This window comes from Gigantopelta aegis, chromosome 10 (assembly GCF_016097555.1).
Source record: "Gigantopelta aegis isolate Gae_Host chromosome 10, Gae_host_genome, whole genome shotgun sequence".
NCBI lineage: Eukaryota > Metazoa > Mollusca > Gastropoda > Neomphalida > Peltospiridae > Gigantopelta > Gigantopelta aegis.
Window position 1 is genome coordinate 16450846 of NC_054708.1, and position 15552 is coordinate 16466397.

The 15552-nt window shown below is 34.0% G+C and overlaps 1 protein-coding gene across 1 annotated transcript in view; it reads left to right on the forward strand.

Annotated features, from left to right (window-relative positions):
* The window catches only part of LOC121383503 (protein mono-ADP-ribosyltransferase PARP14-like), a 77344-nt gene that overhangs the window by 53011 nt on the left and 8781 nt on the right, over positions 1-15552 (forward strand). Inside the window, exon 15 of the mRNA XM_041513574.1 lies at positions 10726-10897. Within this exon, the coding sequence (XP_041369508.1) occupies positions 10726-10897 (172 nt within the window). The remainder of the gene's footprint in view (positions 1-10725; positions 10898-15552) is intronic.

Consider the following 15552-nt stretch of genomic DNA (forward strand, 5'->3'; position numbering starts at 1 on the left):
ACATTTACACCTTCCGACCACAAATTGTCTGGAACAAACATACAACAATGTTATTCTGTTCATTACACCAGAATTCACACCTTCCGACACCGACTGAGCAAATGAGGAACAAACATGCAATCGACATCTGAAAACACCTCTTTACAATGACATTACATAATCACAGATGCCGTAGTACATTGGCAGTAAACACACAGCCACTCAACATCCTTGATCTCGTCGCGAGCCGACATGATCACATAATGTCCGAGTTACTGATGTCGGCTAAATCTGTAGACATGTATTGCTTTTGAAAATAAGCCTTTAGTCATTCAATTAAAGGATTAACTTCCAACAATTAACTCTACTATTTTATGATATTATGTAAACAAAGTAGGTATCAATCGTAGGTATCTTTAACCAAGGAATGATTAGAATGACAGTGAATGCGCCTTGATTAATAATTATATATTTAATAATGGTCTGTGATCGGTCCCCTTCGGTAGGCCCATTGGGCTATTTCTCATTCCAGCCAGTACACCACAACTGGTATATCAATTGCAGTGGTATGTCTTATCCTGTCTGTGCGATGGTATATATAAAAGATTCCTTGCTACTAATGGAAAAATGTAGCGGGTTTCCTATATATGATTTGTATATAAATCAATTGAAGTTTGCAATCATATCTCACGAGTCGCGCTTGCGCAACAAGTGTGATATGATTGCAAACTTCACGAGATGAGATATACATCATATTACACAAAAAAACATGAAATTTTCTATTTATTATATAGCAAAATAGTTCCGGCTTTCTTACAGTTAAGGTAACACTTTCTCTACAGTGACGATGACATATTTTAGAGTGAAATTTTCTCTCTAAAATGTGTTATCATCACTAAGTGACTGATAACACTTTTATTTCACTGATATTTTAAGATATTTCACTAAATGTTATATAATAAATAAAAATTACACCCAGTAGCCAGTTATTAATAAATCAATGTGCTCTAGTGGTGTTGTTAAGCAAAATAAATTTTTTATAACTGCAATTTCGATATAACGACATTTTCGATATAACTACAAAGTGACCCAGGGACGAACATGGTTGTTGTAACGAGGTCTGACTGTGTATATATATATATATATATATATATATATATATATATATATATATATACACACACAGTAGTCAACTCCACTTATTTGCATATCGGTATATAGCATAATTTGGTTAATTGACTATTTTCACCTAACACGGAACCATTTGTCCTTATTTTATAATACTATACAAAACAAACAGTTAATTGCATGGATTACAGACTAAATATCAGTTATTTACACATAAAAATAACTAAGATTAGAGTTTTTGTGCTAAATTAATGTCACAAAGTACTGAAAAAGTCTATCAAAATTTGTCAAAAAAGCTGAAATAAATTGCCAATTAATATTTTGTTTGTGCTTACTGTGTGGTAAGCCGACTATTATCACCAGGCAATGTGTTTAGTGTCAATCACAAAGCCCTACTACAAGATTTAAGAATGACATACTTAAGTTGAATAAACCTAACTCCTAATGTTTTGTTTGCAATACACTGCTGTTAATCAGAGGCCATCTCAACAACAGGTAAGTTAATCTGTCGATCACAAGTTTATTTCACTCTCCGACTATTATTTTTAGAAGTACCGCATGTGCGCTTGTACGCATTGAAAGAAAGAAATGCTTTATTTAACGACACACTCAACCCATTTTATTTACGGTTATATGGCATCAGACATATGGTTAAGGACCACACAGATTTTGAGAGGAAACCTGCTGTCGCCACTTCATAGGCTACTCTTTCCGATTAGCTGCAAGGGATCTTTTATTTGCGCTTCCAACAGGCAGGATAGCACAAACCATGGCCTTTGTTGAACCAGTTATGGATCACTGGTTGGTGCAAGTGGTTTACACCTACCCATTGAGCCTAGCAGAGCACTCACTCAGGGTTTGGAGTCTGTATCTGGATTAAAAATCCCATGCCTCGACTGGGATCCGAACCCAGTACCTACCAGCCTGTAGAACGATGGCCTAACCACGATGCCACCGAGGCCGGTTTGTACGCATTGAGGACATGCAAGTTCAGGGCAATTATTGTTCTATATTAATTACGTTATATTGTAGTCTGAAGGGACGTAGAATGCGTGGTACCATGTTTCAAACATATGGACACATAAACCAAAAATGTATAACCTACCATACTCATTAAATCCCAATTGAAGTACTTATGTCATTATTAACAAAATAAATCTTCCAGTTAACAACAACCTTTAAAAGTCCCCCGCCATTTTAAATATGCTACATAGAGGGAAGCAACTCGCCGTACATGTTAAGAAAAGTATCGCCTGTGCGCTTGTACGCATTGAGGACATATTTGATTGATGTGTTCAGGGCAATCATTGTTCTATATTAATTACGTTATATTGTAGTCCGAAGGGACGTAGAATGTAGACCCAGTGGTTTTCCGTTTAAAAAAAAACCTATTTTCCGTTTCATGTTTTTGTAAATTCCGTTTCATTTCCGTTTCAGAATACAACGTGTAGGCCTAATTAACAATTTAAATAACACAAGCTGTGACAAATTAACATAACAGGCAGACAACGCTGTTTAATTTTTAATTTTTCACAATTCTTGACAAAATATTAATTTTTTTAAGTTTTAAAAGATGAAAAAAAAATAAAAGTACCTTTTGTCAAATATATCATATAAAAAAAAAATACCATTGGGTCTGTTTTATTTACTTTGTACGAAACCAAAACCAGGGTTAGAAAATTGACTGGTGTCCGAGTCGACATACATTGCTATTTGTTGTTAAATCAAAGTAGGCCTTCATATTAGTAATGAAAAATCGGAGCAAAGGTTACAGTTATAACAACTACATAAAGCATATTTGTCCAACAATTGAGTGCACTGTTTTATTCAACAGGGCTTAGTGTTAACAAAACGTAAAAATCAGTCTTCCGTGACAAACATTAGCGACAAACCGCTGACTGAACTTACTCCAAAAAAAAATGTCCCGTCTGTGCAGGCGCAACAGACTAAGCAGTGAACCAGTCCCAAGTTCAGCCAACAAATGTTTCGCTAACATTCGCGAAGTATTTAGTTCCCAACGTGGCCATTTGGTTTACGTTTTTCTGCTCGGTCTGGCTGAATGTAGCACCGGTAAATACGACACTACGCATTTGCCAATAGTACTGCACACGGGCCAATCGTCAGTTTTACAGTGTGTGGCAATAGTAAAATGGTATTAATTTTTTTAACTTCGCGGAAAATCGTAATTCCGTTTCACAATGGGAATTCAGTGAATTCCGTCCGTTTTCCGCAATCGCGGAAAATCACTGGGTCTAAGAATGTGTGATTCTTCTACGTCCAAACCTTGTTAAATACCCTATATGTAGCTGGTATTCAAAACTTGTGGCACCATGTTTCAAACATATGAACACATAAACCAAAAATGTATAACCTACCATACTCACTAAATCCCGATTGAAGTACTTATGTCATTATTAACAAAATAAATCTTCCAACAACAACCGTTAAAAGTCCCCTGCCATTTTAAATATGCTACATAGAGGGAAGCAACTCGCCGTGCATGTTAAGAAAAGTATTGACATAGTGCACTAGTTATATTGAGAAGCCTTAGTAGTTAAAGGTTTAGAGATCAGTCATCCAAGGTGGTTATGTATTTAATAAATGTGACTGAGAAAAGTATTGACATAACGTGCCCCGTGCACTAGTTATATTGAGAAGCCTTAGTAGTTAAAGGTTTAGAGATCAGTCATCCAAGGCGGTTATGTATTTAATAAATGTGACTGAGAAAAGTATTGACATAACGTGCCCCGTGCACTAGTTATATTGAGAAGCCTTAGTAGTTAAAGGTTTAGAGATCAGTCATCCAAGGTGGTTATGTATTTAATAAATGTGACTGAGAAAAGTATTGACATAACGTGCCCCGTGCACTAGTTATATTGAGAAGCCTTAGTAATTAAAGGTTTAGAGATCAGTCATCCAAGGCGGTCATGTATTTAATAAATGTGACTGAGAAAAGTATTGACATAACGTGCCCCGTGCACTAGTTATATTGAGAAGCCTTAGTAATTAAAGGTTTAGAGATCAGTCATCCAAGGCGGTTATGTATTTAATAAATGTGACTGAGAAAAGTATTGACATAACATGCCCCGTGCACTAGTTATATTGAGAAGCCTTAGTAGTTAAAGGTTTAGAGATCAGTCATCCTAGGCGGTTATGTATTTAATAAATGTGACTGAGAAAAGTATTGACATAACGTGCCCCGTGCACTAGTTATATTGAGAAGCCTTAGTAGTTAAAGGTTTAGAGATCAATCATCCTAGGTGGTTATGTATTTAATAAATGTGACTGAGAAAGGATTGTTGTTCACTTATTCATTAGATGCAGTGTACATGTCTGTTAAACGATTTGTCACTTGCTGATAAATACGAAGCTATTAAACTTTTGAACCCCCAGCACAAGGGCCTGAATTGGTTGGATTAGTAAAAATGTTTTGGAGCATTGGCTGGAACGAGAATTAGCGTGATGGGCCCACTGATTGGACTCAATCCTAGTTAATTAATGACAGCATGATGTTATTTTGATATGATTTTATATTTATATATTTCGTCCGATTTAACCCTTATCCTGCCGTTGACGTGTATACACGTCAAGCGTCATCACAATGACGTCACTTTGCATTGTTTTCATTTAAAAATCGTTTTCTAAATTAATTGTTGACATTTTTGTCAAAAACAAAGTAAGAAAATGTCAATAAATAGTCTTAGAATGACATATCCAAATATTTGCTAAATTGCTGTTGTACATCTTATGTTTTTTTAAAAACAAAAATGACCCGTCAAATGGCGCGTGCTATATTGTTTGTTATTGTTTCTTTTTTTTTTGGTAGCGGTTTCTTTTATCTCTACAAAGTTGTCATAATATACTATTATATATGAACTACATTATGACAGTTGCATTAAATTAGAAAAAGTATCACTTTTAATGCCTAAAAAAGGTACAAACACAATCAAATAATTGTAATCCGACGGCATAAACAGTCGTCGAAAAGCGCCATTTCCCTGTTTCTATTTATAAACAACAGGTCATGTGACAGCACATTTCCCGCCATACAATTTGACAGCAGTAGTACACATTGCTTGCATGTGCGGCTAACTGTTTTCATTAATAATTACAACGTGGTTACTTATACTACAGCAGACGATATTCTAACTAACTATGTTTACTTGAACAGTTACGTCGACTATATGATCGAATACGCACATGTGCTCGGTGTTCGTCGTTGTTTTGTTGTGTGTTGTTTTTCTGCCAGTGTTTTCTTTTCAACATTGACATTAGTATTAATCACTACTGAGTGGATATATATTTGTTCTCATTTAAAAAAAATGAATTACAAACGATAGGTTACGAATATCTGCTGAAGTAGTCTGCAAAATACTGTGACCTACATTATTTTCAATAACCAATCACAAAACATTCTCGTTGCGTGTCACACATAATTATGTGGCGCCACCGGTTTTTTGTTTTTATTACTGTACCAGTCACGGATCCAAGGATTTGGTGTGTGGGGAGGGGGGAGGGGGGGTGCCGTGCATGGCTTTTTATGAATAAGCATATATAAGCAGTGAACGTTTTGTAATAATGTTGTATGGTGGATGACAATCTTTTAAAAATCAGGCATGTGTGCTGGGATTTTAGGTATGGGTGTCTGGAGAGCGAAGTTTATAGGGGATTTCTGTAATGCTCCGCCGGAATATGTATTGAATTTTTTTTTTTTAATCTGCTCGAGCAGGGACCGGAAAGGTAAACTGTAGTTGTGTTGCACTGTTGGATCTATTGTATTTTGATAAATTTATTAGTACCAAAATCTAAAATTTGTGCGAATACGACAGAGACTTTCGGGCAAATTGAGCTGGCCTCAAACCTTTTCATCATGTACTAGTAGTTCCAACATTTCTCCCACAATACTAGTTGTAATTAAATCCATGTAAAATTGCTTCGTTTGAAACCCTATATTATATATAGCTGGTTGGCAGTAACGCTAAAACTAATAAATGTTTTTTAGTTGGTGGTATTTTCGTTTAATTCGGGCACAAATTAGCCTGCCCTTCTCCCTCTCCCACCCCTACAAAACAAAACAGGATCCCGTACGCTTATGATTAGTACATCAGGCCTGTACGGTACCAATTGGTGTGGATGCGTCGGGGGTATACACACCCTTACCGCGAGGTCCAATTTTTTTTCCATGCAACAGTTATCGACCGTTTTTTAGAACATCGACACGGTCCTTTTTCGTGTTACGCAACACCCCAAATTTTTTTTTTCGGTAACTATATGGACCTATATAAAATGTGAAAATTACAGTAGGATAATGGTTTGCAATAGATTCAGAGTAAGTAATCACGTTTTTTATTTTTAAAATACGGTGATAACTAAAAAATTTAAAATAACAATTAAAAAGAAAAACATTCCACGTACTTTAGCAGGGCGGACACTGTTGTGTAGGCAACGACCCGAAACATTGTTTTTGTCTCAAAAATCGTTAAACAAATTATTTAATGCAATTAAAATGTTGTATTCTGGATGTAATAATCACAAGTCATAAAACGATCCTATATTGTTGATAAAAATATCAAAGAAAAATCGCAAAAACTTCGAAGTGTAGTTGACCTATATGATCGACCCTTGACGCAGATACAATACTTCGCGGGACCAACTGCCAGTGATTTCTTCTTCTTTCACTCTGTCAATAAACATGTCAGAAGAAGTTGCACAAATATAAATTCATGATTCCGATAATAATGTTTTAAACATTTACTTGTGTGACATCTCAAGTGACCTATTGGGGTAGGGAGCACATTTTGTTGTTAAAATAATAGAAAAATAGTTTATTGATACTGATGTTTTAAAGTATGTAACCTTCCTGAAATGACTGCAAAATGGTGTCTTGCACCTTCCATGCTCATTGTTTAAATCCTAGTTACAGCCATGAACAGCTATATAGGGTTGCAAATGGATCACTACATATTTTTACATGGATTACAACTAATATTGTGTCAGAGTAAAATGATGGAAATACATGGTTAAAAGGTTTTAGGCCAGCTCATTTGCCCGAAATGCTATACCTGGATAGTATTCAAATAATATATAAAGGCAAATAGATGACCAGTGTATATAACTTGTGATTGTCCCATAGGTGGGGATGGAGATCACAATAGTTATATAGAAATTGCATATTTGTGACCCATTTCCTTGTGAATTTGGTCATTCTACCCCTCTCCTAAAGGTGGGGCACAAATAGGGGAAATTAAGCCAATTATTGTGTCCAGGAATACCATACAAATATCAATTTTGCGAATTTCGTTAATGTCGTGTCCCCTGCCCGCCCCCCGCCCCCCCCCCCCCCCTCAGGTAGGAGACAAAGGAAGTGAAAGGGCATATACCTTTTATAAAATCTTGTGTCATTTGACAAAGATATATAAAGTAATAGAGATAGTATACATATTTTTAGTGTCTAGGTAATGTTGGACACAATGTCCACAAGTTACAAAAATGCGTTGATGGTAGTATGTGCATTTGACCCTATTATTCAAAAATAAAATTGGCTGTCTACTTAATTCTTTTTCTAAATCGAGTAGTATAGTTAATAGATCACACCATAGACTTAAATTAAAAGCAAAATATTAATTTTTAATTAAAGTTTTCATAATTATTAATGAAAATATGGTATATTGAAATTTGCAGGTGTTGCCATGGTAACATAAATAATATAACTGACTATAAAATGTTAGCCTTACGTAGGTGGATATTCTTAGTATATATGTGTGTAATTTCATGCTGAAATGTCAACTGATTTTAATAATATTACCAGAAATGTATAATAGTTAATGTTGGAAATTATGTTCATAATTTACAAAAATGTGTTGATAGCCGAATGCGCATCTGACCCTATTTTTCAGAAAAAACGCAGTTGTCAATTTAATTTGTTCTTTACATCAAGCAGTATGGTTAATAAATCACAGCATAGACTTAAATTAAAAGAAAAATATTAGTTTTTAATTAAAGTTTTCATAATTATTAATGAAAATATGGTATATTGAAATTTGCAGCTGTTGCCATGGTAACATAAATAATATAACTGACTATAAAATGTTAGCGTTACATAGGTGGATATTCTTAGTATATATGTGTGTAATTTCATGCTGAAATGTCAACTGATTTTAATAATATTACCAGAAATGTATAATAGTTAATGCTGGAAATTATGTTCATAATTTACAAAAATGCGATGATAGCCGAATGCGCATCTGACCCTATTTTTCAGACAAACTGTGGTTGTCGACTTAATTTTTTCTTTACATCAAGCAGTATGGTTAATAAATCACAGCATAGACTTAAATTTAAAAAAAAAAAAAAGTTTTTAATTAAAGTTTTCATAATTATTAATGAAAATATGGTATATTGAAATTTGCAGGTGTTGCCATAGTAACATAAATAATATAACTGACTATAAAATGTTAGCCTTACGTAGGTGGATATTCTTAGTATATATGTGTGTAATTTCATGCTGAAATGTCAACTGATTTTAATAATATTACTAAAAATGTATAATAGTTAATATTGGACATTATCTTCATAATTTACAAAAAAGCGTTGATGACAGTATGTGCATTGCACCCTATTATTCTGAAAAAAATGGCAGTCTGCTTAATTTTTTCTTTAAATCAATCACTATGCTTAATAAATCACAGCATACACTTAAATTAAAAAAAAAATAGTAGTGTTTTATTCATGTTTTCTTAATTATTAATGAAAAAATTGTATATTGAAATTTGCAGCTGTTGCCATGGTAACATAAATAAAATAACCATCTACAAAATGCTATCATTACGTAGGTGGATCATTATGGTATATATGGGTGTAATTTCATGTTAAAATGCCCATGGATTTTAATAAAATTACTAGAAATGTAGAACAGGTGAAAATTCTTTAAATTTAGCAAAAAGAATGCGGCAGGATAAGGGTTAATTACCAGGGTTGAAAATGAACATGAAAACCATGGTCGCCAGCAGGGCCAGTGGAAAAAGAATCTTACTAGCCCTTAATTCTCAAATTCAGCTAGCCCTCCAGTTATCACATTGAAATTGAACATTAGAATATTCTTTGTTAAATAATAACCATGTACTGACCGTATATAGTCCGTTTGTGTCAAAAGGAAACTGATAATAAATAAATGAATAAAGTTAAAATTCATATAAAACATGTTATTAAGTTTTAATCCCATAACAAATGAAATAACATTACATGTATTTGAAAAAGAAATCCATTATAAATAAAAATGTTTCTGTACAAAGTACCATTAAATAATATACAAATTAAATATCATTTTTAATACACAGGTGAACACAAAATGCTAGAACAACCAAGGCATGCAGCTTGACTTGCATTGTCTATGAAGTAAAATATAATGCAGAAAGAACTAAAGGTAGAACTGCGTGTGCTGTAGTAAACTACATGTAGTCTGGGAGTGGCAGTCCTCTGTGGAGATGCAAGAGGGATGGAATAATCTTTGTGGCAATGCAGTAAAGGATTTCCTCAGGAGTGGCTGTTCTCCGATAGATGAGGCACTAGTTAGATATTCATGGAATCATCCACTATTTTGCCAAATGCTCATTCAACTCTGAATTGTGCAGAGATATGGCTCTGGTCATGTACACATGTATTTCGGTTTTGTCGTTCAGATTACCGGTACCTTGGATTTTCCATTAACTGCCTTAACATGTATCACAAAAGAAGATTTAACCTATGCAGTTTGATGGTAATTTGTAAAGAATTTTATTTTTAATTTGCGTACTTTTTGTTTATTATAGTAATCTTTGGATGGTTATTGCATCTGATCTGTTCTTACTTCATGTTCTATGTCTTCAGCTGCCAGATCTGTAGTTCACACCAGCACAGACATGGTGTGTTTTGTCACATTCAATTCAGTTTCAGTGCATTTCTTTTTTTAACTGGCACCATATTCGCCAGACCCTAAAATTTGTGGTCACCCAACAGACTATCTTTGTAAATTCTTAGTAGCCATGGGCGACTGGGCGACTGCTAATTTTCAACCCTGGTGTCTGCCATACATTTTGAGCTTTATTTTTTGAAAGACCTGGCCCAAAACCACAGAAGTTGAGGCCGTGTCTGGTCAGTCTGGCGCTGTCAAAATATATAACGGGTCCTATGTCGGTTGCTGCCAGATCTGTAGTTCACGCCAGCACAGGCGACGTGTGTTTTGTCATGTTTGATTCAGTTTCAGTGTTTGTTTTTTTCAACTGGTACTACCATACTCGCCATATCCTAAAATTGATGGTCACCCAGTGAGCTATCTTTGTAAAATTCTTAGTTGCCCTTAACCAATAAAGGTTGTCACGGTTAACTGCTAATTTTCAACCCTGAATTACTTAAAAGTTGAGTTAGCATATACATCATACAAACCTTTTTTATTGCAAATATTAAAGATCAAACTAAAGGGTTGGTTTATACCAAATGGCTAATATGTACATTGTGATCGATATGTGATACATCTGAAATTTAACTTCATCTGCACTATTAATTGTGCTGCTACTATAAAATTAACAGGAATTTCTTATTGAAAACATGCTTTAAAATGTACTGAAATGTTTTTCATTCTAGATTGAACGTATACAGAATAAGACCCTGTATCAACAATATGTGGCTAAGAAAAAACAAATATCAAGACAGTCTAGTAATCAAGCTGAGAGGAAGCTGTGGCATGGAACCAGTGCTGATGCTATAAGTTCTGTTAACACACACGGATTCAACAGAAGTTACTGTGGAAAGAATGGTCAGTAAAATATAACTTATGTTATAATTTATTTTAATCCTTATGGATTTAACACAAATTGCTGTGGAAAGAATTCTTAATATTATATATACATGTATGACACCAACAAAAAACATAAGACTAATAAAAGAAGGAAATAATATCACTTTTTCTTCCAAGTATTTAGATAGCAATGAGATGTTTTAAAATGTAACTTCCAAATTTGAATGTTTATCTTCTAGAGTTTTCATCAGATACATGTAGTCCTGAAATTTAGTACTATGATTCTCAGGCAGTCTTCACAAACTGTAATAGAGAGTAATTTGGAAATGTTTTATTTGTGAATTTTCATGGAATCAACCACTATCCATTAGACTGCATTATATGCAGAGATATGGTCTTGATTGTGGATAACAGGATAGGTTTTTTTTAATATTCAGTGTTAAATTTCTATTTCCAAAAAATCTCAAAATTAGTTTGTGAAGACTGCCCCAGAGACAGATGAGAATCCTCCAAATTTATCCGGAATTCCAGATTTTTGCGCTGCATAGATGAGAATGCCCCATCCCAAAAATCCTGAAAATTATGGTGTTTTTTTTTTTTTTTAAATTATTTAGCAGGTTATAAATAATAATGCAAGGAAGTCAATACTCTACTGGCATGGAGGGGGGCGGAACCCACTATTCGGGGCCAAACTGGGTGTGTGTGTGTGCACTATTGGGGGTGGCAACCATATATATTATGTATGTGTATGTATGTACACATGTATTTACAATTTTATAAAATTTGACATAGTAAAAAAAAAAGGAAATGGTTTATGTAACGACACACTCAACACATTTTATTTACAGTTATATGGCATTGGACATATGGTTAAAGGAATGCTAAAGCAATGCTTTTGGACTGGTATGCATATTCAACGATACATAATGCACACGATTGCTTAATATCAACAAGTATAATCGTATAATTAATTATTAAAACGGTTAAATGTGACGGCTATTATATATAATGGGCGCAGCCATTTTGTACCATCCCAGTGAATACGCCCTCTGGCGAGCTGGTGGTTACGTAATACTTAACGTGTCACGTCAGGAATTGGACTTTGACCTGATTTTTGCAGATGCATCGCAATGTTCTCTAATAATATCCATCCCAGTAACATAGCATCGTGTATATGTGGTTTATTTTTTAATACAAAATAAACCACCATTGTCAGTGTTGAAATAATTGTATTATCTTTTGTATATAAATTAACCCATGTACTTAAATAATAGTCGGAGTGTTTTCTTGGTTAATTGGTCTCTTCTTTTTGTGGCCTGTACCTGTGGTTCTTGATTGGCAGGTGTATATTTATAGACGGTCCTCAGACACTGTGTCTAGACACACTAAAAAGACATGCCTCTTTTATTAAGATCACAGGGTATTGTGTGATAACCTCAAATCGTAATGGACCTTACCAGCTGTCCTGCTGCTTTATTACTGTAAGTAATTCTGTAAAACCCTTGATTAAGTACACTTTCCCATCTAAAATCACAAAACTGACCAATTACGTAGTCCCAAAGAAAAGAAAATTATTACTTGGGTATCGTGAGTGGTCATTTTTGCTCGAACGTATCCTACCAATAGGCCTAATAATACATGGTTCATACAGCCACTCACCACTAAAATTTAAGGCTTTTTCAAGGCAGCAAAAACCTTTTTCAAGGCTCCTTACATATGCGACTTGAGTGCACTTTCACCCATTTTAGATAAATCCAACGTTTTCTTGCAACATGAACACACTGCCTTTCTATTGTCCACTTTGCATTCTCTAACCCAGTTATATTCGGATAACCACTAGCGGTTAAAAACAGTTTCCACCATTTTTACAAGTAGTACCTATTTTTGAAACAGGAAAACTGGCTTCTGTTGCTGCCATTTGCATACATGCTTTCGGCATGTTACGGCACGGAAATTACCGACTGTCAAAGGGAAATAACTCTTTATTTTATACCATGCAAAACAATTTTGTCATTGATTTTTAAGTAATTTTTCATAGCTAACAACTGTTTATTTGTGGATTATTATTTTTAATATATCAAATAATATTAATAAGTTTATTAAAATATATAATTCACTACATATGATTATCTACTAAATTCAAGGGCTTTTCAAGGCCAATTAAACTACAATATTCAAAACCTTTTCAAGGCAATTTTCAGTTTCAAGACCTTTTCAAGACTGCACCTCAAATTCAAGGCCTTTTCAAGCCTGTGTGAACCTTGTAATATGTATTTTTTCTTTAGATTTTTTAAAAGAAAAAATACTCCATTCCGTTCTATTGATGCAAATTGAAATATATTTAGTTAAATAGTTTATTATACTATCAAGTCATTTGTGTTGTTTTACAAGTCAGGTTGATGAAAGCAGGCCTGCACAAATTAAAAATTTGCATAACCGGAAAATCGGTTATGCCAAAAAAAATTGCATAACCTATTTTGATTTGCATAACCGGTTTTTTTTTAAAATGAAAAAGAACTTTAAAATAATTTTAATAAAGAACACCATTGTCATGTTGAAGTAAAAATGAACTGTAATAATATACCTTTATAGTATACACGTCAAACTTATACAGTCAAATTTTTCATCGCCATGTGTGATATTTGACAATTTCCCGTAATCAGCCGAAGTTTACCGATTAACGTTTATTAATGGAAGTATTGCAATTTCTGATTGGCCGCATTTTGAAGGAATTCCCTTCGGTGACATCCAACAACCAATGAGAATATCTTACACTTCACAATATAAGTATTCTAGCTAGACTGGTATCTGCCATTTCCGTAACATTTAATTATAATAACACATGTCGGAAACCAGTCAAGTTGTTTGTACCCGCGATGTATCGTACGGTCACACGTTTTCGATCGACACGCGTTTCTGATCGTTCACATTTGTAATTGCAATAGTGCGAGAATGTGTGAACACTGATGTCACCACAAGAACGAAAACGAACACGGAAGTCACTGCTTTGTTCCGAGAGAAAAATTATTAAATACTTATAATTTTTTATTTATATTTTATTCATATATTTCGCTTAAGCGATCGAAAACCGGTGACTCTAGGACATTTTATTCGGAAAGTTTTGCACGAACGGTAAATCGGTTATGCGAAATAAATTTGCATAACCGATGCACGAACGAAACGATCGTTCGTGCAATTTGTGCAGGCCTGTGAAAGCAAAGCGCCTTGTCGTTAATTAGAGCGTTTGTTTACACTGTGCATAATAGAGAAGTTAGATGGAGCTGACGTCACTTCAAGCGAGCGCTTTACCACTGGGCTATATGCAAGATATAGCCCAGTGGTAAAGCGCTCGCTTGAAGTGACGTCAGCTCCATCTAACTTCCCTGATATAGTAAAAAAGAAAAGAAAAGAGGTTTGATTGGGGGGGGGGGGGGGACATTGCCCCCATCCCTTGCTACGCCACTGCGATACTCCTAGGGGAAAATTTTGAAAATATAATGGTGTAAGACGATTTCCTGGCATCTGAGTAAAAGAAAAGAATCCTTTTCTAATTATCAGTTTAGATAATTTTAAGGGTTTTTTTTGTTATTTTTTACAAATTTATTAAAACAAATTTGTTGTGGTTTCGCAATAATTTTATCTATCTTTAATTGAATAATACAGTTCATATTTTACCAATAGTTGACACACATTTACACTGCTCACAGATCTTGTGAGATCAAAATGAACCAATGGTGATAAAGATAACATATGTGGATAACATAACCGCGGCCATGTATAAAACCCAGACAACTGAGAACTGAGTAAGTATAAAATCCGGATGGGGTAAAACGTAGCAAATTTTGACAAAACCCGGAACAAAATCTGGCAGTGCAAAAATCTGGAATTCCCGATAAATTTGGAGGATTCTCATCTGTCTCTGGGGCAGTCTTCACAAACTAATTTAGAGATTTTTTGGATATTTTGAATTTCTGAAATTTTATTAAATAGAAATTTAACATTGAATATTGAAAAAAAAAAAATATCCTAAAGTTTTGATAAAATTGTTCTGAAACTTGGCACTATGATTCTCTGGGAAAGTGTTCACAAATAGAGAGAGATAACTTTTGAATTTTTATTAAAAAAAGATTTAATAGAAATAAAAATTTAACATTAAGTAGTCTTTACAAATTAATAAATTATTTACTACTGACAAAATTGAAAATTAAATAGCAGAGCTCTATAAGGCCACTACTTGATACGTCTCTTAATTTTTATAATTTGAATTGAAAATTTGATAGTCTATCTTCTCCCAGGATTTTGATCAGATATTTCTTAAAGTTGGTACTATGATTCTCTGGGGAAGTCTTCACAAACTAATAGACATGTATTTTGTAAGTTTTAAAATTTAAAGAAAAATGTAATACTAGATAGTCTTTACAAATTAATGAATTATCTACTACTGACAAAATTGAAAATTAAATAGCGGAGCTTTATAGGCCAATATAGGCCTCTTGTTTCTTGCAATTATATCATTATCACTTTACCCAAGTGGTGTGGTGTGAAGTTTTTCATAAAAACTTCTGGTTTCTGTTAAGATTTCTCCCGTTTTCTCATTTTATTTCCATTTTCTAATTGTATTCTTGAAATTAGTTTACTGAAATAGTTCCTAGACTCCATGTTGCATAAATATT